Genomic DNA, 24,820 nt, shown 5'->3' with positions numbered 1-24,820 from the left:
AGCTTTAATTCCGCCGCTTATTTTTCGCCCCCGGGGCTGGGTCCCGGTCCCGGCAGCGGCCGGCACCCCGGCGGCGGCGCGAACCCCGCTGCTCAGCGCCCGCCGGCTCCTGGGGTCGGAGACCCGCCCGGAAGTGAGGTCAGCTCAACTTTGACCTTCGGCGAGCATGAGCGTTCCAGAAAGTTCTGGAATTGGGGGGCCCCGGAACCTGAGTGGCTCACGCCGGGGCTCGCCGCGCATGCGCGTAGCGCGGCGGGCGCCCCAGCCCTGCCGGCGGGCGCGGCCGCCCTCCTGTCGCCGGGGGCGGGGCCGCGGCGGCTATGCTGGTTCCCGGGCCGGGCGGTGCGGAGCCCCACATGGGCCGGTGCCTGGCGGGGGGCGGGGCAGAGGCAGTGAGTGCCGAGCGCCTTCCCGCCCCTGCGCGCAGACCTGCCCGCTCAGCCTCGGGTCCGGACGGCGGAGGCCCCTGCTGCTCCCCCCGCGCTGCCCGCAGGTGAGCGCGGGAGCACGGCGGGTGGCCCGGCCCGGGGAGGGGGTGCTGGGGGTGCCGCCCCGCCGCCCGTTCCCCCTGCGGCGGTGGTTACCGTTGCGGGGAAGGGGCGCTCGCGCGGTGAACGGCCAGGCCCGTTGGGAGCGCGCGGCGCCAGCGGCCGCGCAGCGGGGGGGGGGGGCGGCGGCGGCGGGGGGCCCCCCCGGCGGGCCTGGCGGCCGGAGCGAGGCCCCCCGCCCGCACGGGGGCGATGCCGGCGCGGCGGGGCCCCGCGCTGCAGCGCGGCCGGGCTGGCGGCAGGGGGCGAGCGGCTCTTGACCTTGCTCCGCGTGTCCTGACGGAAGGCGACATGTGGCCGGGGGCCCTGTGCCGCCCGGCGGGGCCCCGGCGCCCCTTCCCGCCGCCTTGCGGCCCTCGGCCTCCTCTCGCCCGGCCGCGCAGTGCGGGCCGCCCTGGCGAGGCGGAGTCGGGCGCGGGAGCCTCGCCCGGGCGCCCGCCGGAACGGCACCGCCGCGGCTGCTGGCGTGCGCGGCTCCCCGCGCCCCGCCGGTGCCGCCCGGCGAACGGCGCTGCTGGCGCTCCGCCGTGCCCTCGGGGCCGCCCGCCCTGCTGCCAGGGAGGGCCCGCGGGAGGAGCTCGGAGTTGCTGGAGGCCGCTCAGTGAGGAGCTGCTGCAGCCCTGGTCGTGCCCCGGGGACCCGGCCCCCCAGCCCTGTTACTTGCAGTTGCTTGTGTGTTTCTATTTCAGACGGTCGAAAACCTAAAAGTTCGTGGTCGCTTGCTTTCCTTCCTGAACCCTTTCCCCCCTCTTGCATTCTAGAAGTATCTGTGCAAAAACATTACGCTTATATCTTTTTCTCTGGATTTGTTTTAATTTTTTAGACATGCTCCGTTTACCTACAGTACTCCGTCAGATAAGGCCAGTGTCCAGAGCACTCGCCCCCCATCTAACACGAGCATATGCCAAAGATGTTAAGTTTGGAGCAGATGCTAGAGCTCTTATGCTTCAAGGAGTAGATCTTCTAGCAGATGCTGTAGCTGTCACCATGGGGCCAAAGGTAATGGAAGACTTTGCGTTTATTTTACGTTAACACTTTGACCTGGTTGAAAACATCGTAGCAGAAAACGGTTGTTAGTTTTCCCTTGGTAGAGCTGCATGATTGCCATCTGCAGATCTGCAACGCAAAGGTGTAAGGGTATGGACAGACTACTGCAAGAGCCATATTCTCATTTTTTGTCACGTGAACCATGACAATAATGCGTGTGCTTTTCAGGGTAACAAAGTAAAATGAATTGGATCACTGTGAGAGGAGCATTAGATTTGTTTAAACAGGGTGAAGGTTAAGGATATGTGCATAATGGGTTGCTATGGCTCAGCTGACAGTCTGTAACAATGCAGTAGATAATTTAACTATTTAGATCATAAGGTGGGTTAGTTAGCATGAGTTTGGGGTTTTTGTTGTTTTAAAACAAATTACAGTTTTGTATCACTTTACCATTTAGTATTAACAAGGTTGAAAGAGACATTGAAAGTGTAATGCTGAGTTTTCAATTGACTGGTAAATGTTATCAGCTTGAGTGAAATTCTGTGGCAGCGGCATTCATTTATGCTGCTTATAGGACAGAATACAGTGCACGGTTCCCTGTAAGTTCTAGGTCTCTTGCAAAACGCGCTACTGTATTCTGCGTCGTCATGCAATGTGCAGTAAGGCTTGAAATGAGATTTGTTTTTTAGGAAGAGACACTGATTTTTTTGGGGGTCATAGGAATGTCTGTTCCATGTACTAACAGCTTATGCGTGGTAGTTCTTCTCAAGGCTGCTTGGCCTCTCTAAAATTCATTCATGTATTTCTTGGACATTTTTGGTGCTCTATTAGCTTTATTTAAAGGCAAAAATGCCATAAGTTTAGCAGATCAAGGTTAAGGAACAGTGATGTCAGCAAGCTGTGGCTGTTTTCCATAAAGGAACAAAGTTTAAGTGTAGTCAGTTAATTTAACTCTTGGGTTTTTTTGGATCAGGCTACTTTGTGAATGCCTAAGCATAGTTCTAATGCACTGGTTAAAGGGCAGTTCCTGATGCAACTTACTGTAACCTTGGGGGGTTTTTGTTCCAGTGTTCTCACTTTATCTGCTGTTCTCTGTGTATTTGCAGAGATTTGGGGATTGTACTGTAATGCCTGATTCAGATTTCAGCATTTTTAAGAAATATCGTTCTGGTGAGGAAACTTCCCTTTGGCACTGTTCTGTATTTAAAGAAACATGGTTTGCAGTCTCACGCAATGTTTTGATATTGCTGCCAACACGTCGATTACTTTGTCAGAACTAGTTTATGTGAGTGCTTGGATTCTTGATATGCAGGACCATTCAAAATGCATGTGGATTTACTGGTGGCCTTCCTTTCTGCAGAAACACAGATAAAAAGTGTTTGTGAAGTGTAAATCCTTTTATGCAATCACATGCAAGTAGCTTTTGTTGTGCCGCTCTCCTCATAGCTATCAAACAAACATTTGGAATAAGACCATGTTAAAACAGAGAATAAAGTTAAGCAAAACAAGGAGAGACTACGTGAAGAACTTAGCAGCAGCAGGATCCTTCAGAGGGAGTTTTCTTACTCTTGAACACTTTTAGATTTAGGAGAAGTGCAGGTCAAATGAAATAGAGGTAAGAAGTCAGATTATGCATTATTTTGGCATAATTGTTTTATAATGCAGAGTTAGAATTATGTAAACTCTTTCACAAGTTCAACGTTAGTAACTGAAGCTTCACGTTTCTTTTGCAGCTTTCAGGGCCAGTTGTACTTCAGCAGTATAGCCTTGTGCGTGGCAGGAATCCCAAGTCAGTTAAATCATTGAGGCAGATGACGTGAGCGGGCTCTGTGCAAGCGAGGAGCAGAGTGCACCATAGCGGTCACGTGCTGCACGGGAGTCCGTAGTGAGCTGCTTGGCACGGGGTACAGACCCTGGTTGGAGCTGAAGCCGCGCTGGCGTCTGATCCGCTAGGGCAGTGTGTCGGCTCCTGCCGGCGTGGCCAGCTCTGGGCTGGACCTGACGGGCCGGGTGAGGGGACTTGTGCAGGGTCAGCCGGCGGCGGTGTGGTGTGGTGGGGCAGTTGCTCTCCCTGCCCCTCCTCCAACAGCTCCAGCTGTCAGCATAGCTAAAGAGTTTCAGGGCAGCAGCGGACCAGAGGTGGCTGCTTGCTTTTCTGCTGCCTCCAGCTCAAAGTGGAACATGATTGATTGGAGCAGCTATTAAAGCTATTGAATTCATCTGGGAACAAGCAGTCCTCTTGTGCAGGTGCATCTGCCCCCTGTTCCCTGTACGGTCCGTAGTTTCCCATATTAACTGTGTCTGTATGTGTTGCGTAGGATAGTCCAGCTTTTTAGTTGAATGCAAGTGCAGGCTAAGAGAAGAAGGGCTTGTTAACTTGCCTTTGAGAAACTATTCCAACACAGTAACACAAATTTGTTAAGCATTCTCCGTTCTCTTTGCTAATCACTGATAAGGTTTGCAAGTCTCTTCTCCCCCCCCCCCCCCCCCCCGCCAATGTGCAATGAATTGAGAATTGTATTACTGGTTTTCAATCACACAGACTTTTTATTGTGATTTGATGGAACTTTTGCAAATTTAGCTCATTATGTTGCTGTATTTTAATTTTAGAGGAAAATGGCAGCGTTAGAGGGCATCTCTTCAATTATTTTCCTCTGCAAAGCCAGTCTTATTTTAGTTGCAGACTTCTGAGTGTGTGCTATTAAGCATTATGGCTGGGGAGTGAAGCCTCATTCTGTGAAAGTCTAAAACCTTTGAGCCATTTTTCCAGTTTTTCAGAACCTTGGTAATGTGTGTGCTTGAAAGGCACAGAGCTTTCAGCTGGGGCTTAAGGTGATGTTTCTGTTCAGCTGTGGCTGTTCAAAAGGGTCTTCATCTTCAGCTGAACTTTGAGTGACATGCTGTGGGTTATGTAGCTTTGATTTAATATTTGTTCTTTGCCACCCTAGGGAAGAACAGTTATTATTGAACAAAGCTGGGGAAGTCCCAAAGTGACAAAAGACGGTGTGACAGTAGCAAAGGCAATTGACTTAAAAGACAAATACAAAAATATTGGAGCCAGGTTAGTTCAAGACGTTGCCAACAATACAAATGAAGAAGCAGGAGATGGTACCACTACTGCAACGGTACTTGCACGTGCTATTGCCAAGGAAGGCTTTGAGAAGATCAGTAAAGGAGCTAATCCAGTAGAAATCAGGAGGGGTAATTTTTTTTCCCTTGTTTTCAATGTTTAATCACTGTCTTTTTACTTCTCATATCCCAAATTTGACTGGCTTCCTGAATAAATTGCCTTCTTTTTGAAGAGCCACATAAAGCTTTATATGAAGAGTGATGCGTAGAGAGCTCGCTCGTTTCTGTTACATTACTTACTGTGAACAATTCTTCATTTTTCTAATCATTCTACTATTTTATATGCAGTTAACTTGTTTAATTTGTCATAAGTAAACTCCATTTAAAGCCATTTCTGCATTTAATTAATTTGTGATAAGTATATAAATTTACTGGTGCCATGTAAATAAATTTGCCGTAAACTTCAATCGTATGTCACACCAATTCAAAAAAATTCTCGCTAGGCCTACAAATGACAATATGGAACTAGAACTGCCAGTCACTTGTTTTTGAATGTGCAAACTCGATGCGTTTTTGCAATGTGGACTTTGGTTTGAAACTTAACCTGTTTGTGGGGTTTGGATTTTCTTTTTTTTTGTTTGTTTGTTTTTCTGTGCTGTATACCTTGTTGTGTTCACTCATAAGTATTCCATTCATCTTTAGGGGTGATGCTTGCAGTTGATGCTGTCATAGCTGAACTGAAGAAGCTGTCTAAACCTGTTACAACTCCAGAAGAAATTGCACAGGTAACAAAAAAACAAAAACAAAAAAAACCAGAAATTAAACCAACTTTATGTAGTTACTCTTCAGAAAAAGTTTTGGGAAGTCAGGTTTAATGGAACTAGGTTGTGGGTATATGATGCCTGAGTATTTTTCTTTATATATCAAGATTCAGAGTTTGTTTAATTGAACGATCTTCATGGTAATACTTTCATTTCCTTGAGTTATTTAAAATTCCCAGTATTCTGCCTTCAACTACACTGCTAGAAGTTAGTTCAGAAGTAGGTAGGTTTTCTCATCTTCAAGTTTCATTCCAAAACGTGGTCTTAAAACATCAGTTTGTGTGCTTGGGAAGAATTGACGAGAGCAAAGATGTGTTTGCGGATGGGAGGTGATGGCAGACTTGTGGGAGTGCTGCGGATCTGCTGTGGGAGGCTCAGGCTGCGGTGGGTGCCCAGCTGGGTCTCGGGCAGCAGCCGCATTGGCCTTCGCGGCGTATTTCTCCCCGTGGCTGCAGATTCAGGTGGCCTGTGTGCGCTGCGTGAGCCCAGCGCGCAGGGTCTGGCCCTGCGCTTGAGCTGCCCGAGAGCCATTAGCCCTCCTAACGGAGTGCTGGGATCCCGGTGCGGGTGTGCTACCGTCAGCTGCCCTGTCTTGTCGGGAAACGGGAGAACTGCAAATGGTTATTCTGATTTTCTTTATAGTGAGGAAACAAATCATTTGCATCGTCAAATGAGACTAAATCGCTTACTGTTTCAGGTTGCCACGATATCAGCAAATGGAGATCAGGAAATTGGCAATATAATCTCTGATGCAATGAAAAAAGTTGGACGAAAGGGTGTAATCACTGTCAAGGTAAGAACTGGCCAACACAGACGAAGTGCAGTGGCTGCCTCTTCCATTAGGGCTGGCTTTTGTGGCATGCGATGTAGCTGCTGCTGCTCACATACAGTATCCCACCATAATTCCTCCCTCCCCGGCTCCTTTAGATCAGGGTTTGATTGCTGTTCCCTCTTATCCTTTTATTTTGAAGGGGGAAGCACGTAACGCTGACGTGTGGTGCAGAGCCTTTCGTTCTGTTGCGCGTAGTATGCTAAAAATACATTTGTGCATTTGGTAGTAAATAAGGGATCTTTAATGCGGGCTTTCTTGCATCTAAACAGGATGGAAAAACTCTAAACGATGAATTGGAAATCATTGAGGGTATGAAATTTGACAGAGGCTACATCTCTCCATATTTTATTAATACAACCAAAGGTGAGTTAACAGTCGCGCTTGTCAAATACCTTACAACGGCTCCTGTAAGTTAGAAATAATGGTACCTGTTACAAAGACTTCACCATCTGTTATACTGCCTACCACGGCAATAGCACAGTGCGGTCCTTCCCCATCAGAAACTTTTAACTCTTTGTAAAAACTTGTAGTCTGTGGGCTTTTTTTCTTCTCTGCTAAGTGTGGACAGTGTCCATGTTAACATCAGGCTGGCCCTGCAACACTCCAGAACAACGTAGAATTGGAAGTGGAGTCTTGGAGAAAACAAGTTGTGTCTCTTCTTTTAATGCCGTTGAAAAGCGCAACGGTTGCTCCAAAGTAGCTCCTTAAGTTTAAGAGAATGCTTGGTATGTATTTATAACGGGATAATGCGTGTTGCTTCTGCAGGGCAGAAATGTGAATTCCAGGACGCTTATGTTTTAATCAGTGAAAAGAAAATTTCTAGTGTACAGTCCATAGTTCCAGCTCTTGAAATTGCCAACGCTCACCGCAAACCGTTGGTCATTATTGCTGAAGATGTTGATGGAGAAGCCCTCAGCACTCTAGTCTTGAACAGGTGAGGCTTTAGACAAATAGCGCTTGCTTTTTTTTTCTTTTTGCATTTTCATCCTTTTAAAGGAATACGTACATAGCGTGGTTTTGAGTTTGCTGCAGTGTAGTACTGTTGCTGTTCTCTTATTGGTACCAAAGAAACAGCAGCTTTTATACGCAGCCGTACTCTGCATCGGCTCGCACAGAAGTTCAGTTGTTTCCCAGCTACCTTTTTGAGCAAGACCAGCTCAGTTCATGAAGGTCTCTTTGTGTGCTTGATCGTTAGAGCTGTACTTAAATAATTGTTCTTAGTAATTAGGCTTGTTCTCTGAACACCTGTGGAATGTTGCTCTCTTCAATTCTTCTCTTCAGACTGAAGGTTGGTCTTCAGGTTGTTGCTGTAAAAGCACCAGGGTTTGGTGACAACAGGAAAAACCAGCTTAAGGATATGGCAATTGCTACTGGCGGTGCTGTAAGTAATTGTGTTTTTATTGCCTTTTTGCTCTAAGAAATGCTAATGGTATTTAAGGAGGAACAGAATGTATATTTTTAGGTCCATGGCTTGTATTTGCTCTGTTGCAGGCTGTGTCCTGTTCTTTCAAAAATGTAACAGTAACTCTAATGTTTGAATCTTCTTTTTTTTTTTTTTTTTTTTTAAATGTGGATATTGATCATGGCTGTGTAATACAGCCCTGACCGACCATCAGTAATAGTCCTTTTAACTGACTGAAGTTACACACAGCTTCCTTGCAGCATTTCAGTTTTTCAGGGGAAGGAGGGATATCAAGGACGTTTCTTAGAAATAGCAAAGCTTTCTTGCCGCCTTATAAAACTGTCTCATAATTGCCCAGATGTCAGTATGGCAAATGGAATTCTTTTAAGTGTTTGGAATAGATTGGATCGTTTTCTTGTGTACTCAGCTTCTCAGATAGGTGATGTGCCAATCAGTGTCCCTTTATGCTGCTTTTTTTACACACTTCAAACTCATAGCATGATACTGGGATCCAAAGGGGGTTCTTGAAATAAAACAGTGTTGAAGCTAACTGGAGCACAAAGTAACAAAACTAGAAAACTCCATTCTAAAGTCAGTTTAGTGCCAATATTCATAACTTCTCAAAACAGGAGGAGGAGACTGTAACACAACTCTACTTTCCAGGCACTTTGAATCAGTGAGTTACATCAGTCAGTCATGAACGAGGAGTTGGCAGCTCCCTGTTCCGTGAGGGCCAGTTCGTGAGGTACCTGCGTGCCTGGACTCTGTCAGGAGAAGGGAAGGGTTTCTTTCAACTTGGCTGCAGTAGTGTGATGATTTTGCACTGTTAGCCTGCTGTATGTGTTCATGTGTCTGTAAATAAAAAATTCAGGTATGGAGAAGCTGTGAATTTCAGCTTTTCACATCATTTGTTTCAGGTGTTTGGAGAAGAGGGTCTGACCCTAAATGTGGAAGATATTCAGCCTCACGACTTCGGTAAAGTTGGAGAGGTCATTGTGACAAAAGATGACACCATGCTTCTAAAGGGGAAGGGTGAAAAGGCTCAAATCGAGAAACGTATTCAAGAAATTATTGAACAGCTAGAAGTTACCACAAGTGACTATGAAAAAGAGAAACTGAATGAGCGATTGGCCAAACTCTCTGATGGAGTAGCAGTATTGAAGGTGAGAAGTTAATCTTCTTGCAAAGGGGCGGTATCAGTCCTTCATCGCTAATCTAAGTTACTATGGTGTGGTTCTCTCATAATCTTAGCAGTTGATTTGGATAAGGAATTTGGCTTATTACAGGGCTACACCTTGGTATTCAGAACTTGATGAAATAATGAGCTGAAGCTGTGTGCTGAGGCTTCTTAAGTGCTGGGGTACAGAAGGCGGCTGCCAGTCTGGGAGAGCGCGGGCTGGCTCTCGGGCCCTTGTCAGTCACTGACTCGAGCTGGCTGATGAATTTTGCGGCAGCAGTTCTGCAGCGCTCTCCCACCCGGGCTCCTTGCGCGGACCTGACACGCGGCTCGCTTGTTGTAGGTCGGCGGCACAAGCGACGTGGAAGTGAATGAGAAGAAGGACAGAGTCACCGATGCCCTGAACGCGACCCGTGCTGCCGTAGAGGAAGGCATCGTTCCAGGCGGTGGCTGTGCATTGCTTCGCTGCATTCCAGCATTAGATGCTTTAGCTCCAGCCAATGAAGATCAGAAAATTGGTAAGTAAATTATGTGAACGCGTGTGTGGCAGCGTTAAGAATAGACTTTCTTCTGTCCCGAGGCTTTAGAAGATTAAACACAGATTGCTTCCAGTGAGGTTTTAGTTACTTGACCTTAAGAACCTCCTATCCCCTTGGCACGGTGGTCTCTGCCTTAGAGTGGGAAGGAGTTTTCACTGCGCCCCTAACTTGGATCTGAAAGAAGCAGTAGCAGTGGAGCAGCAGGACCCCCTGCAAAGGACTGCAGACCCTTAAAGGGGAACCGGGCTGACTGTTAGAGCCATTGCGGACGGACATCAGAGCTAAGAATGCTTGAGAGGGTGTGTGGCAAATCAAATGGAAAAAGGCCTTGTGCCGTGTTACAGTAGTAATGCCCCTTACTGCCTTTTGCAGAAGTAAAACTAAAAGGTGTGCGACTGGCCTGCAATGCAATGATGTCATTTGTTGACAAACGTTGAGTAGCAGAGAACTTTTTTCCCTGGAATGGATAGAAACATTCTTGCTCAGAGGGTTCTCTCTCTCTGTGTTCATCTCCAGCACGTGGAGAGGTGCCTGGGCAATAGGAGCAGCATCTGCAACGTGTAATCCTAAACATCCTCTTTCTTACAGGCATTGAAATAATAAAGAGAACACTGAAAATCCCAGCAATGACTATCGCAAAGAATGCGGGTGTTGAAGGATCACTAATAGTTGAAAAAATCCTGCAGAGTCCATCAGAAGTTGGCTATGATGCAATGCTTGGGGACTTTGTAAATATGGTAGAAAAAGGAATCATAGACCCAACGAAGGTAACCTAAAATAGTCCGAATTCTCAGCTTTCCTTCCTCCCAGCGCACGTGATAGTCAGCGGGTGTTAAGTTCTTTCTTTCCTATTTTTAGGTTGTGAGAACTGCTCTGATGGACGCTGCAGGGGTCGCGTCCCTCTTATCAACAGCAGAAGCAGTGGTGACTGAAATCCCTAAAGAAGAAAAGGAGGCGGCGATGGGAGGGATGGGCGGGATGGGTGGAGGAATGGGAGGGGGCATGTTCTGAGTCCCGGGCGAGGGATGCATCACGAGCTGTGCTGTGTAGGGCTGACAGTTCCGACTTCAAAAACTTGAGCTGTCAGCGCGAGAGGGTGGATAGTGACTGAAGCGAGGCTGGTGTTTAAAAGAATCACTGTAACCATCAGTTACCGGATTTCATTTAACACACGTGTAATTGTTTACAGTCATTGTCCATGCCTACAGATAATTTATTTTGTATTTTTTGAATAAAGACATTTGTACATTCCTGATAACTGGGTGCAAGATCCATCTACCAAGGTCCTGATTTAAACTTAATTAAGGCACTTGATATTCTGTTCCAGAATTTATTGGTGCTTGCCAGTACTAGGAAGAACTTGGAAGCCACTGTGCGTAAGAGTAGACAATTGTGTACAAAGTAGGCAAATAGACAGTTATGTGACCTTTATGTAATAAAACAAACTGCTCCAAAGTTATGAAATGTATCACCTTATTCATCTGCACACAAAGCCATAGTTTTTACTACAAATGTGACACTTACGCTTGGAAAGGACAGGCCCCTTCCCTCCGGGAAACATTCCTTTGGCTAGAATGTTTCTTGGAAATAAAAGTGACTTTAATTTTGGTAAGACAGAGCTAAGCTGAACTGATGCTGCAGTTCTCTGAAATATTAAACAATGCTATGAAAATAAGGCACGTGCGCTGACTTTATTTTGCCCTGTCTGTACCGCTTGTTCCACCTGCTGAACAGGCCCGGTGCATCTTTCCCAGTACTGCGGGATGGGATGAAACAGGTAAGGCCACTCTGCTAAGGAAGGGGCGGGGCGGGGGGGGGGGGGTAATACTTCTCTTGCTCAGGTGTAGCATGTGGTTACCTCCTTCCCTTGAGACTTCCACCCTTGTCTTCCAGCTTCCAGGATTTGGTTGGCATTATTTTGCGCTAGGTGCTTCTTTACCTTTAAAAACGACAGCTTTGTTTGCCGCTGCTGTGTTCTTTGACCTGGCAGGGCTAACAACATTGATGCCTAGTCTCTTCTGCTTTCCAAGCTTTAAAACAAGGGTGTTCCCAAACTTGTGTACGTTCATCTCAACAAACAAAATTGCTTCACAACTTCTCAGTGCTTTGAAACGGACCTCTTCATCCAGCTGTCACTTTCCCCAGCTTCCTACCTTGAATAAGAACTGTCCTTCACAGCCAGGCTGTGTGAAATGTCAGTTGCTCTTCCTGGTCTGACCCTGCTTCAGGGCTGTCCTTGGCCTGAACCACACCTTCCTATGCTATTTAACAGGCTCTGCTGTAGTCACCATGTGGATTAGGGACGCCTCAGAGAAAGGACCGGCTTCAACACCTGGCCTGAAGCTTCACCTAATTTCAGTACGGAAATTTGGTAATGCAAGGCAGCAGGTAGACAGGATTTAACATCTGTTCAAACCTATTCACGTTTCTTCAGAGAGTGAAAAAAGAATATTAATGTAAGGAATAGAATTACTGAAAATGAATTTAATCAAGACAGCTGATACCATCATAATGCACCGCTAATTAAATGGCAGTATGGTACCGGAAAAACCCCCAAGAACAAAGGCTTAGTGCTCTCTGTTGTATGTTTGTTAATGACAACTGCCCTTGGGTGTGAACGCCTGCAGTAAGCAGAGGACACCTTGTTCCCTCCTTCCCAGGAGGCAGCACTGCGGTACAGAACGCTGTGCACCCCTGCCCTAGTTCTCAAAGAGGTAACATTTCTTCACTTGGATTAAAGTTGTGCTGGAACGGGGAGCTGTTTGCCTGAGATGAGACGTGTCCACCATAGCCGAAGGGCAGCGCGTAACAGTGAAAGAGGGGCAGGTAGGCAAGCTCAGCCTGCCAAAGGTACTACGTGCTCACCAGCGCCTGGAGCCCAGCCAGCCAGGAACCACTGGTGACAGCTGGAACTGCTGCGCACATTCTAGTACTCCTTACATTACGCGTACCTCTTACATTTAATTTCTGCAAACTCAGGAGCATTCAGGCTGTGTTGTTTTTTCTATTGCAGTTGCTGGTCAGGATTCAACAGCAGCTGGAGACTCCTGACTTACCCTTGTCATTCATTTGGATGAAAAGCATGTGCTACTCCGTGCTTGACTAACTCTTCAATGCTCCTCAGAGCTAGAACATCAGCTTCCTTTAGCTTGGCCGGAGTTGACAGAGTTGATGCTGTTAAGTTACATTCACACTACTAATAACTTAAACTTGAGTTAATGTTACAATGCTGAAAAAAACCCATAAGCTTAGATAAGGCAGAACTTACACTGTGACTACACAAACCGTTTGGCAAGTTAGTAACGGCAGCCTGAGATACCTTGTGTTACAGTAGCTGCCGTTGTCTGTTACTGATGAGGTTTTAAGTTGCACTTGATTGCAGCTCGAACATTCTATATACATCTGGCTGAACAGGTGTCTGTTGTACGGTATAAAATCTCACACACAGCTCAGGTATGAAACAGATGCCCCTGAGGAGGAGCGTGGCACCTCTTGTACAAATGAAGTGTACAAACAAGTTTATAATGGAGGTTGTTACAATTTTCCCTTTATGTGTGATGAACTTCATGAAGCATTAGCTCCCGAGGTATGCTTGTTTCTGGGCCGTGGAGTTTGGCTGCTCTTCTTTCAAAGGCAGCTACCATCTGCTTTACCACTTCATCAAAAAACAGCGTAGCGAGTTTTGAGTGTAGAAGTGAACGAAATTCAAAAGAAACCTGTTTAAGAAAACAGAGAAGAATTGTTTTTCCCGTATCTACCGTTGTGGTAAAATGCTGTTACAAATAGACAACCTCATTAGAGAATCTCCAGTTAGTCTGCAAGGAAGCTGTGGGAGAAAGAACAGTCAAAACCAAACTAGGGGTGAGTGTGCCTGTAAAGAAAAGCCGTACTCCTCGGTCAGAGGACTGCCTCCCTGGGCTTTTCAAGTAAAAGAATCATTTTGTTCAGTTCTCTGAAGTAATCATTTCCATTTATCTAAGCTAACTGTATTTTACTTAATAAATGATGCATCACAAAACATAAGTAAAACATTTGGGATAATGAAAAGCTATTTTTGACAAACAATAACTTGGTTACTTTGCACACAGAATTCACTTGGGGACAAAAGTCTGAAGAAAATCCTGCATGGCAAGACAGCAGACCTACAGGTAAGCTGGAGCACGCCCGAGAGGCATTTAACAGCAGCTCAAAATAGTTACCTATTAAATACCACCATTTTAAATCAGTCTTTCCATCTTGGTAGCTGTAGTTATGGTATGTTCCAACAAGAGCAATTTACTGACTGAAGCTACAAACTTGCTTTTGTGTGCCGTATCTCCTACCCAAACACCTCCCGCGCTCGAGCTGCGCTGTGGCAGGCAATGTCAGAGTACAGACATACTGGTGACGTCCTCTGTACCAAGCCCTCGGGCCTCCTACCGCAGTGCTCGGAACTTAACTGCTGCATTTGCTTTTTGCTACCGAATCTTATAGGTAAACTGAAGCTACTGTAGGAGTTATCAGTTATGGCAGGGGCACAGGGAGTCCGCTTTCTCCACCCCCAAAAGACACAGTCACTTTTACGTTAAATAGCCTTCAATTATGCTTTTGTGCTGTGCTGGCCTTCGGTCTTGTTAAATAACATCCCCCTAAGGCTATGGAATCGCATTGTTTTGGAATACGCAGCTTCCCGAAAGGATTACAGAATTTTCAGGAACAGAAACAGGTTGCTCTTCTGTGATTGTATCACTCCTGCTGTAACATGTCTTTTGGACTGAGATTTAAGTATTTTTGTCATTCCTGAGAAACTGGCAGATTAAATGCCAAATGGAACAAATACAACTTCTCTCAAGTTGCTTATGCGTAATGCATATTAACTATGGAACAGCAGCACAGAAGTAATTAAACTACCTGAACTGTAAGCCAGGTATAGCTTCATTTACATTTGCTTGACCTCAAGCAACAGTGAAATTAACGTGCCTTTTGAAAGTCTGAGAGGTGTCATGTGGAGCATCTAGAGTTCTGCAGAGCAGGGATAATGAGTTTTGCGTCATGTTCAGTAACTACGTAAAAACTTGAGGTATGCTGTAAGTTTGCAGACGGTAAAAATGGTGTTGTGCTTCAATCTATATACCAAATCATTTAAGAACTGAAACCAAACTAGAAAAGTTCCCTGCTGTATGCATATGTCTCCTGGCATCAGACTGGCAAAACAGTGATGCAGTAGCTTGTGGGAACCAGCATAACCCAAAACTCAAAGTACATTTTCTAAAGCAGACAAGTGTTCTTGAAATCAAAGTTCTCTCGCGTAAGTATTTGTAATTGCATAGTATGTTTTGAGAAGTTTGTTGTGAAATGCTTATCATCCCTATCTGCACAGGCCCAGAGGCAAGTAACACAGCAAGTCAGTAAATGGCAAGGGTTAGAGCCCTCGAGGACTTGCCTTTATGAGTCGAGTCAACGCCCTGCTCAGCTGGCTATGTTTGCCTCTGCTACCTCAAAATGGGGTAAGCAGTAAGAAGTATCGACACTGTTTCCCCAAGAAAGTGAAAATGTCCATTTTAAGTCCAGTTTAACTACTCCCTTTAACTGAAGTTCTTGACCTGAAATGTCAAAAGGTAGCTTGGGGGGGGGGGGGGGGGGGGGGGAGATTTTTCCTCACAAACTCAGTATTTAGATTATAGGGTTTAAACACTTCTTTAATTCAAGTTTTCTCAACTGATTTATGGCTTGGGTTAAAAGCTACCTTATGTACTGGACAGTAGCAGGAACTGTCACTTATTTGCCTAGAGAAATTCAAATACCATGACCAAATAACATGCAAACATCATTGGCAAATCCCATAAGAAATGTATTTTTTGAGTGCCTATAGATTCATTTTTACTGTTGAACTGTACGAAGTGCAATACAGCAATAAGTTGAAAGTTATTAACCCAAGGAGATTAATGTGCTAATTTACAACTACTCCAAAAGCTCTTTTTCCTATTTACAGAAGATAATTTTTAAAGCAGAGTATCCCAGCAGATGGCAGCAGGATCAACCCATTTCTGTGCACTTTTGTAGCCTGTTCTGAACCCCAGCTTAGTTATGTGCTCAATGCAACACCTACTCTTAACGCTATAAAATGTAAGAAAAAAAAAATGTGATGACAGACTCAATAGACAAAATGCTAAAGCAGTAACTTGAGTGGAAAACAACTTGTCTAGGAATAACAGGCTAAATCAGGTACTGGATTTAAAGAGCAATAGTGTTGAGCTACAGTGATATCCCATCACAGAGTAGAAAGACAGCAAAAATCTATTGTGCCTGTATTACAGAAGGAAGGAGTAAGACTTAAAATACATGAAAGAGTAAAATTGGAAGCCAGGAAATTAAATTGACCAAACTGCAGGCCAAACAGGACAGATGGGAGAATACCTACTTTCTGGTACCAAGAACACTTAGGTTGTAGAGTAATTAAAGGAAATAGCAAAGTATGTTTAGTATTTCTCCCTCTGTATTTGACTCTCTAAAACCATCATTATGTTTAGAACTGTACGGTGAGAGATATGGTGAGAGATAGCATTCCCTAGGCTGTTCATGACAGGCAGACACCTCACAGCAGACTGCAGACTCTAAAGGACCCTGGAGTGGTTTCCACATGGTAAAGTTCACAAAAATTTTTCTTTGGGTAATAGTGACTAAAACTAACTTGTTTTCCATGTGTGTAAGTTTAAAAAAAAAAAAAAAAATCAGTACCAGCCATTAAAAAACAAAAACCACCGTTAAAGATACTGTTTCCATGCCCTGTTCCAAGCACGTGGTAGCCTTAATTACCATACTTACTGAAAAATCCAATGTACATGTCCTTGGATAACCAGGGATACCTGGGCTGAAACGCCACACTGTTTCCAAGTGATTAAATAGCTTTCCGTCTGTGCAGGATGCCTAAAAGGAAGTTCAAAAAGTCAAGCTACAATTAGGCTTTTACAGGTGTGACAAAGTTACTGAAGCTTGCATTTGCATTTTGTTAGGCAGTGAAGGTCATGGCATAGTTAAAATTATTCTTACAGTGCAGCCAGCATAAGATCCTACTGCACAGTGGCATTTACAGCAAAGTAACTGAATCCCTTTTAAGGGAGAGGAAAAATTTTTGTGTTGGGAGTCATAAAACAGATCTCTAGCAAGATGCGTATAACACCAAAACAATGCCAATACTATATGCCAGAATTTTGAACAACACTGTTGTAAGCAAAGGATACGGATATTTACTGGTTTCAATTTTTTTTTTTTCATTATATGTATAGAATGTTTTATATACTGATATATAGACTGGTAGTCTTGGGCTATAGGAATGCTTAGCATCAAAACAAACCTGACTGAAGACAAACTCCAAACATCATCTGTCACAAGATACTATTGTCATCAAGTGCTACCACAAAGACAGTAAGACTATACACTCAAGTTCATAATCAGCTTCTATGTTGGCTTTTAGTTACTGGCAAGCCATATTTAACTATTTCAGGAGTGCTTGCATACAATCCTGCTTTAAAACAATAAAGTATTTGCAGTAGTTGGCTTCATAGTTTTCATTACAATAAGGTCCTTATTTTCACTCATTTTGCTTTCAGCACATATAGCTAATTTTGTGTGGCTATATTTATAATAGAAAAAGATGGAAAGACACATACTTCAAAATCATCCAAATACACAATCTCAGTTGTCTTCTAATTTCTAGAGAGAATTTCTGTAACTGTTTTTTAACTCTTTTTTTATAGGTCTTACCGTTACCACAAACAGCTCTGTGATAAGCTCAGTGATAAGGTAAGCCACCTCAAAGACTAACCAGCAGCACAAAAATACCTACATTTTTCTGCCAGGAATGAGATGCAGTGTCTGACTACTTCTACCACAGAAAGGGGAGGAGTAGAGGGAAGATTAGACACGAAGAGCTGGGCTTGCTTTTCCTCCTGCTGCCAAAAGGGCAGGAAGAATGGGAAAACTGCCAGTGTATCCCCCTTGCTCCCAACCTTATAAGTAGCAAACTCACCCGTGCTTTCCTCTGCGGCAAGAGCTGCTGCTACCAGTCTGATTTTTCCATTGCTCAAGCACTGCTGCCGCAAGCAACAAAGCTGTGCTCATTTTGTCGCCACCAGTAGCCCGCTATGCTAGACCACCATGCAAGCTGCCTTTGCCCAGAGTTATTTCTGAGGACAGTGAAGTAGTCCAAACACACAGTCGCTTCTCTAGAAATGTTCCTACAGTTATATGAACATAATGTAAACTTCTAGGAAAAATAATCCTAGCAGAGAAAATGCTAATAAGTCTAGGAGGAGGAAAGCTAAAGAAACGGTTCTCCTCATCACTTCCATGACCTTTTCTGAGACAAGAAATCCTCTTTTGAGTGAATTAGAGGTAAAAAGAGTTCATAAGCCAATCTGATAGCTGTGTGAAAGGAAGAAGCCAGGCATGTCAGGGAAGAGTAGAAAGGGAAAGGAGTCAGCATGTAAAATGCAGATTTTCCATTGTAGCTGTTCAACTTTCTTAATAAAGGGAGAAAGATTTTTTTTTCTTTCCAGAATCAGTAAGTACCTTGAATAAAGGCACTTTGCATGTTCCCTTTCCAATTCACGTCTCCCCTGTACTTAAGAAACTCAGTTTCTGTTTTGAGCAGTCTCTTAAGAGGAAGCCTAGAAAAGAATAGTGAAATAGGATATCTAAAAAATTATATTGAGCAGCAATCAGCTGTTGTAATTCCACTAGTTATTCCAAAAAACAGTCAAGATCTGCCACACGAAGGGAGGGGCAGTTTTGCTCTAAGGAATCTGTTCTGAGCTGTTCCTAACCAAAACAGATTTGAACATATGAGGCAAACTAGTTAGAAGATCCAGACGCCATTTAAAATTTCTCCTTTGACATTCTTCTGTTAATTAGTGCTCTTGAAAAGCTGAAAGGAAGAGAAATACAACTGCTTCTCTTCTGAACAAATTAATTCTAAAAAATGGACTTTAAGTGCACACTTCTGTCTTCTCATCAATACACTGAATAACGAGCTCTTCAGCAGATCCTACACTTAAATTTAAGACTTCTCATATCAGCGAGTTAAAATCGTCAGGAGAAAAGGAATGACAGATATCAATTTTGCTAAGGCATCAGAAGCTACAGTTGTCAAAGATAACTTTTAAGTCAGTATTAATTTTGCATTTTGAGAGGCTTGGACAAAATTATAACAAAAACAAAGAAAACCAGTATACTTTCATTAATGGCTGCTAGTTTCTCCAGCAAAATGAAATTAAAAGGCAATCCCCCCAACCCCCCACCATTTGGCAGCTTAAGTTTTAAAAGTATATTCAAATTCTCTCCAATTAACCTAAGTCTTTAAACAAAAGCAACACAAGTTTTGAGCCACACAAAGCACTTCCAGCATCAATTTCGTTTTGAAGCACCAGTGAATTATTTGAATTTCAACAAACAAAAGTTAGGGTAAGTTACAGCTAAGGAAAAAAAAAAAGTTACCTTAACTAAATGTGGTCTCACTAGGGTAACAACCGATGTATACCTCTCTACCACAGGAGGGAATCCTATTTCTAGCTGTGCTTTGCAGTATCCAGAGCGCTTCGATAATATGTCTGACTTTTTACACCAAGGAACAAATAGTTTGTAATTCTCCACAACAGCAACAACTTCATACATTTCCTGCATAGAATACCTGGAAACAGAAATACAAACACTAGTTACAGGGTATTTTAACTTCAAATTCAGTATTAAAAAGTTTCAAAGATGGTATAAATGGCATAGGCAGTTTGGAAGGTGAACATACAGTCACCTGAAAACGCTACCACTGTTTTGGGAAAATTAAAAAAAAATGTAATAAACTGGTAAAAGTCTTTGCATAAAGATGCAAAACACCACACAACATCCAGCAGTAAAGTTAGTGAACAGTGAACCTGGTGTCTGCTACTTTCTGCAATATCAGGTAAATATGCATACATTTCAAAAGGAAAAATAAAATCGTTTTTCCAGTACAGCTGTGCCTTCATTTAGGTAGACCTTAGACGTTCCACATAAAGAACCCACGCTTCAGGGCTACCAAGAAAAGGTGTATCAAAACTGAAGTACTTTATTTCATAAGGTTTCAATAGAGGAACACTACTTTCCTTATTTTAGCCCAAATAAAAAAAGCTTAATTAAAAAAATCCATGCAATGGAAAAACCTCACAGCATCACAGAATGGCTGAGGGTAGAAGGGACCTTTGGGGGTCATCTTGTCCAAGCCCCGCTGCTCAAGCAGGATATTGAAATCATACGAAAGTATACAATGGCAACATTTTAGTTGATTCTACTGTAATGTGGCAAAGTACTACATAGCTATGGTTTTTAATTTTTAGTTCTGAAAAGAATTGAAGCATATGCTTAATTCCATCTGTGTTTAAAATGAAGCATATGTTCAACAGTACTCAACAGTGAGTACTATTGGACAAAGGGTCTTTTTAAGTGTATATGCAAAATCTGTTGCAGTTCAAGAACTATCACATAAATGAATGTTAAGCATAGTCAAAAAGTTATGCTAATGAACAAATAGTTCATTCTATTGTGGACCAGGGAGTGGGGGCAGATCCCAGTCTCATTAAATTAACTGGAATTTTCCCACTAGCTTTAAGGCAAACAGGATTTCAAAAATCTTTTTCTATGTGCCTAAGTTTCTTCATCACACAACTATTTTTCTTCTTTTAAAGAAAAAAGAAAATCTCGAGAAGTGAGAAGTACAACATAATGTAAGTGCAAACATTAGCACTTATTTGGGGAACAAACTGAGAGTTTTCACACCTGTTGGTTTATTCCCATTTCACTAGACGAAATTAATAGTGCATTCTTCCCTTTCAGGGTTGGGTTTGTATTGTCATGGAATAGAGGGGTTATTTCTGCCATTTCTTTCTATGGGGCAAGGGTTTTGGGTTCCTACATTTTTTTTATACTCAATTTCAGACTGGAAAAGCCTGACCTCTACAAATTCTGAAAGACAAAACTCCTTCCTAGTCCCCAGTTGGGCAGAGTCATAGGGACATGTGTCTTCAGGGATGCTCAGTCTTTGAACTTCTAGCATTTCAGATTAATCACAGCAAACACAAAATTGATAAGCATATAAAGTCTCTTTCCACACTTCTATACAAACCCTATAATTCTTCTTTCAGAATATTCTTTTTTTTTATTTACTAGTGGAGCAGCAATGTTGAAGAAAGTTCTTGAAAAGGTATGGCTCATTACAGGTACTTGCAAAGGAGAAATTCTGGTCATCAGAATACCACAGGAAGCCAAGTGCCTGAAATAGTGAAAATGCTTTTAGATGTGTTTCGTATCAGCAAAACAAATAACACCACATTCAGGTGAGACAAACAACCTGTTGTATAACATTCCAGAAAACATCAGATTCAGATGGAAAAACAAAGGCTCGTAACAGTATACAAACTGTTAAAAACGCAAGGGGGACTTTTTTTTTTTTTTTTTTCCTTAGGAGAAACTAAAAATAGCCCCCAGTCACGAGAAAAGTAACTGGCAGAGTAAAATACAAAGGTCCTCATTAAACCTTGGCTTCATGGCAGCCTGAGTTCGTGTACAAGCCTCATATGCACTTAATTTGCAGAACAGGCTTTCTTAATAGCAAAATCAAGTCATAGTCTGCAATACTTTACCCTTTTGGAATATGCAAAGAAGAGAAGGTTCCACTTGGAGATACAAAGTTGAACTCTGCTATAATTCCTCTGCTGCTGTCCTTCTTAGAAGGACAGTTTCATTTTGAAAGTCCTTTCAGAAAGCACATTGTTTACCCAGCTTTCAAAATTTCCTTCAGAAAAATATCATGCAAAGCCATGGACACAGTGTTTTCATAAATAAAACTCAACAAATTACCTTTAAAAATGCTAGTAATTTTAAAATTGCACCTCAGCGTTCTCTGTTTGTGAACATCTACACTAAAATCTAACAAATATTCATTGTGATTAATAAGTCTGTTCTGCTAAATTATTGATTTTGCCTAGATCAAGTCAGTTAAGACACAAAATGCTACCTCAAAAGCTCTGATTTTTGGCACAAGGAAGTTAAAAATGCCACTATTTGCTGTCAGTGATTCTACAAACTAAGTTAAAGAGCAACTTAGGTCTTTTACTGTCGTTTCTCTAATTCAGCAGTCAGGACCGCACTTCTGGATTCACATAGTCAAAAATGGAACCAACCTTCCCCACTTAGCATTATGCTTGTTTGGTAGTTTGTTTGGTTGTTTTGGTGGGTTTTTTTAAACAAAATGAACAGATAGATGCATTTTTTTACTAACAACCAAAGTAGTCTAGCAAATTACAGTTACCAATTTAAACAATTAAAATTATCATTATTAACATGTTCTTTAAAAAAATCAACATAACTTTGAATTCTAAAGAAACACAATAATAACCTGGGACTGATCACATTAGCTTATACGGTCATTGTATTAGCAGATAAGCAAATAATAAATTGGTATTGAGTTTAGAGGAAAATCATAAGCAGCAGCAGCAGCTCCTTAGGAACAACCTGTACAGACCTTTTAAAAAAGAAATAAGCAACTGTGATATGAAGCAAGATGATTGACAACACAGATTGTAATCACTGCAGTTGAAAAACAATTACTTACGATGGGACGGAAGTATGGTGTCGAAATTAAGAAAGAGCAGGTCAACTTTAAATCTTTAGACAACAAGCTCTGCAAATGTTTGCAACTGTGTCTCAAAGGATGTGGACATAGTCTGTTTTTTTCCACACAGACTGGACAAGACTGTTAAAGAAAAGCATTGCTTTGGCAGAAACGCTGGACAGGTGCCATTGTGGCTGACTCAACCAGATTCATAGAAAGTGTTCAAAATGTTTGGACCAGACCTCATTCTGGAGAGTGCATTTAAATTACTTGCTCCATCTCGGGCTACATAGAGCACACAGTCCAAACGAGTTGCCAGGTTTCTTTTCTTGGTTTGTTTTTTACTGTAATGCTATGCCAGTGTATTGTTTCATACAGCTTTATCTAGACTCGTTTCAGCTACAAGGCTGAAAAACAATCTCTACAAATAATCCTTTAGCTGCTATGAGACAATGTCCTTTTCACAATTGTATTGCCATTCAAGGAAGGCAAGGTTAAGAGAGGTTATAATGCTAACAAACATGGTGAGAATTCATCTCTCTCCCGATTTTATCTGAAGAAAAACAGATGCTATGAGAATGTGCTGGGCTCAGTCCCAGTTCAGGAAAGCATACCTCTTCAAGAAATCACAGAAGCACAGATTTCAATGGACCGTCACACATGTTTTTGTGAACCCAATCAAGGTCACAGAAGAAAAACCAAGTCCATACTAGAATTCAGACACACCTACCACCTGTGTATTTATCCTCTGACGGGAATACAGCCGTATCCACTCATCCTACTCTTACTGGCATCGTTCAATTCCTGCCACTCACTGCTTTCTCTCTAAACATTTGGGCATTGATCACAGTATCACCTGGCTTCCATGACCTGAAAAGGAAGTATTTACTGGTCTATGGTATACATACATAAGTGATCTATATTCAGTGATTATTTTTAATAACTACAAATTTTTCTAAGCCTAAAGATTAACATATTTTTGAAAAAAGGGATCCAAACTCCTGACTGTAAAGACTGAAATTAGCGGTAAGAGCATGCCAGGGCAACTGTGGTTTCTGTTGTCCCAGCTGTTACTTCCATAAGGTTAGTGATACCTGATGGCCATTTTATGGTCTGCGAGACATGAGTTGATCTCATTGGAATTCTTTGTCAACAGCTGTTCACATCCCCAAAAATGAGTGTTGCCAACACGTGTCCTCATTAGCATCTCAGTCTGAATAAGCACAAGAGACTAATTTACCACCTGAGTCCTTGAAGTCTTGCTACTCAGCACAGTAAGGGGTCCGCCGAGTTGACAACAGGTACAGAATGTACACCAATGGCGACTGCAAGACGCGAAAGCGTACCCAGCTTCAAGGCTACAAATAATACAGCACCACTTTGGATTCAGCCTGCACTTGCTTAAAACCAGCTGCCAAGATTCTTGCAGCTTACACTAGAAACATTTTCAAACTTAGGTTGCTACCAGTTACTTAATGAATTTCCTTATATTGCACACCCTTCCCAGTAATTGATTTTGCCCTTAATTCAGGACTCTAATATATTATTTTTAAAATAGCAATTTTGTTTACCAGGATTGAACTATTTTAATATAGCAAACACTTCCTAAAGATTAAAGCACAAAGGATATACGGTAAGAAATGTGGTCCAAGTAAGATGACAGATTATACCACTGCACAGTAACAATTATGTCAAACACCTGCTTGAAATTTGACATCACGAACCAGTCTCTATTCCACTTTTTCACTGTTTTTATGAGGATGACAGAAAGACTTTGAATTTAACAAAGAGACACAGCAGCGCTGCCATAACTGTAGCAACAGGTGAACCTTTTTTCCTCCTCTTTTAAGATTCTCAAATTACACTCTCTCGTCTGCTTGTTCTTTTTCAGCCAGTTGCAAGATCAGCCCTTCTCCCAAAGCGTATTTTGTTTTTCAAGTTGTTCCAGCCAGCCTTACATGTGACCAGGGGGTAAAGAACTTGTTACATTATCTGCAGTGGAAAACATCTGGGCGTTTTACCCAGTTTTTCATTTCTTTTGTGGATTGCTCAAAGTTATGAAACCGGCTCAAGCAAAGAAGAGGCAAGTTTACAATCTGAAAATCGTTCGTTCTTCCATCCACACTGGTCGTGCTGAAAGCAGCCAACAGCTACCGAAGCTGAGGGCGCCTCAGCCGCCCCCGCGGAACGCGGAGCCGGAGGGGGCCTGGAAGTTCCTTCCCTCTCCCCTTCCCCAAAGCCACCAGCTTCTGTCCGCGGCACCACCGGGCAGCGCCGCGCTCCCCCGGGCGAGGCGAGCCGGCCAGGGGCTCGCCCAGCACCGCCCCGCGGTCTGCAGGGCGCCCGGGAGCGTTCACTCTGGAGCGTACTGAGGGACAGCGCGCCTCAGGCGGCCCCACCCCGGGCCCGGCCCTGGCCGCGGCGCCTCGGGACTACAACGGGGCCGCTCGGCAGGCGGAGGGGAGCCGGAGCGGCGCGGCGGGGGGACCCCGGGACGGCACGCCACCCGCCGCGACGGTGGGAGGAGCCGCGGCGGGGCCCCGGCTGGCTGTCACCCCCGCGGTCACTCCGCCTCGCCCCGCGTACCTGACAGAGGCCGGGCGCGGCGGCGGGGCGGCGACAAGCCCGCCAGCCAGCGCCCTGCCGAGCGCCCGGCCGCTCCGCGCCATCTCCGGCCCCGCTCCTCGCCGGCTGCCCCACCCGCCCCCGCGCGCTGCCTAACGGCCGCCGGCGGAGAGCCGCGCCCCCGCGGCCCGGCCCAACCGCCTATCGCCGCTCGCGGGCCGGCGTCACGCGCTGCAGGCGGCCCGGCCGGCGCTGGGCGGG

General features: G+C 43.9%; 2 protein-coding genes across 6 annotated transcripts; one reads left to right on the top strand and one right to left on the bottom strand.

The window, feature by feature from the left end:
• The first annotated feature begins 3 nt into the window (after nt 1-3).
• HSPD1 (heat shock protein family D (Hsp60) member 1) lies at nt 4-10,633 on the top strand. Of its 3 annotated transcripts, none has more exons than XM_087733042.1 (12): nt 4-138; nt 1,372-1,547; nt 4,484-4,736; nt 5,307-5,389; nt 6,123-6,218; nt 6,527-6,620; nt 7,023-7,191; nt 7,539-7,638; nt 8,577-8,822; nt 9,180-9,354; nt 9,964-10,142; nt 10,234-10,633. In XM_087733042.1, exons 2-12 carry the CDS (start codon nt 1,374-1,376, stop codon nt 10,384-10,386), a joined length of 1,722 nt encoding a protein of 573 aa, XP_087589168.1. In that variant the 5' UTR covers nt 4-138; nt 1,372-1,373; the 3' UTR covers nt 10,387-10,633. The 3 variants fall into 3 exon arrangements, with proteins under 3 accessions (XP_087589168.1, XP_087589169.1, XP_087589167.1); XM_087733043.1 differs by lacking the exon at nt 4-138 and adding an exon at nt 196-487 and having other exon boundaries at nt 1,367-1,547; XM_087733041.1 differs by lacking the exon at nt 4-138 and adding an exon at nt 357-493.
• On the bottom strand, nt 10,555-24,747 carry COQ10B (coenzyme Q10B). Of its 3 annotated transcripts, XM_087733052.1 has the most exons (6): nt 23,627-24,553; nt 21,995-22,125; nt 20,507-20,653; nt 18,850-19,042; nt 16,180-16,281; nt 10,555-13,091 (listed from the first exon to the last, which is right to left on the bottom strand). In XM_087733052.1, the coding sequence occupies exons 3-6, from the start codon at nt 20,626-20,628 to the stop codon at nt 12,924-12,926; spliced, it is 585 nt and encodes a 194-aa protein (XP_087589178.1). In that variant the 5' UTR covers nt 20,629-20,653; nt 21,995-22,125; nt 23,627-24,553; the 3' UTR covers nt 10,555-12,923. The 3 variants fall into 3 exon arrangements, with proteins under 3 accessions (XP_087589178.1, XP_087589177.1, XP_087589179.1); XM_087733051.1 differs by lacking the exons at nt 21,995-22,125; nt 23,627-24,553 and adding an exon at nt 24,581-24,738; XM_087733053.1 differs by lacking the exons at nt 20,507-20,653; nt 21,995-22,125; nt 23,627-24,553 and adding an exon at nt 24,581-24,747.
• Between the last annotated feature and the right edge of the window lie 73 nt (nt 24,748-24,820).

This window comes from Nipponia nippon, unplaced genomic scaffold, assembly GCF_047370975.1.
Source record: "Nipponia nippon isolate SJK-2023a ecotype South Korea unplaced genomic scaffold, ASM4737097v1 scaffold_5, whole genome shotgun sequence".
In the NCBI taxonomy this organism is placed as follows: domain Eukaryota; kingdom Metazoa; phylum Chordata; class Aves; order Pelecaniformes; family Threskiornithidae; genus Nipponia; species Nipponia nippon.
This window is presented reverse-complemented; position numbering and strand designations above follow the sequence as displayed.

What these genes read in the sequence shown, in the direction of transcription:
- HSPD1 (XM_087733043.1), top strand. Translation starts at nt 321, where the DNA reads ATGCTGGTTCCCGGGCCGGGCGGTGCGGAGCCCCACATGGGCCGGTGC. An exon ending in CTCCAGAAGAAATTGCACAG is followed by an intron (nt 5,390 to 6,122) that starts GTAACAAAAAAA and finishes TTACTGTTTCAG; the next exon opens with GTTGCCACGATATCAGCAAA. An exon ending in GAATCATAGACCCAACGAAG is followed by an intron (nt 10,143 to 10,233) that starts GTAACCTAAAAT and finishes TCCTATTTTTAG; the next exon opens with GTTGTGAGAACTGCTCTGAT.
- COQ10B (XM_087733051.1), bottom strand. Translation starts at nt 24,663, where the DNA reads ATGGCGCGGAGCGGCCGGGCGCTCGGCAGGGCGCTGGCTGGCGGGCTT. An exon ending in CCGCGCCCGGCCTCTGTCAG is followed by an intron (nt 20,654 to 24,580) that starts GTACGCGGGGCG and finishes TCACTATTTCAG; the next exon opens with GCACTTGGCTTCCTGTGGTA. An exon ending in TGAGACCACATTTAGTTAAG is followed by an intron (nt 16,282 to 18,849) that starts GTAACTTTTTTT and finishes ACTTCCTTTTAG; the next exon opens with GCATCCTGCACAGACGGAAA.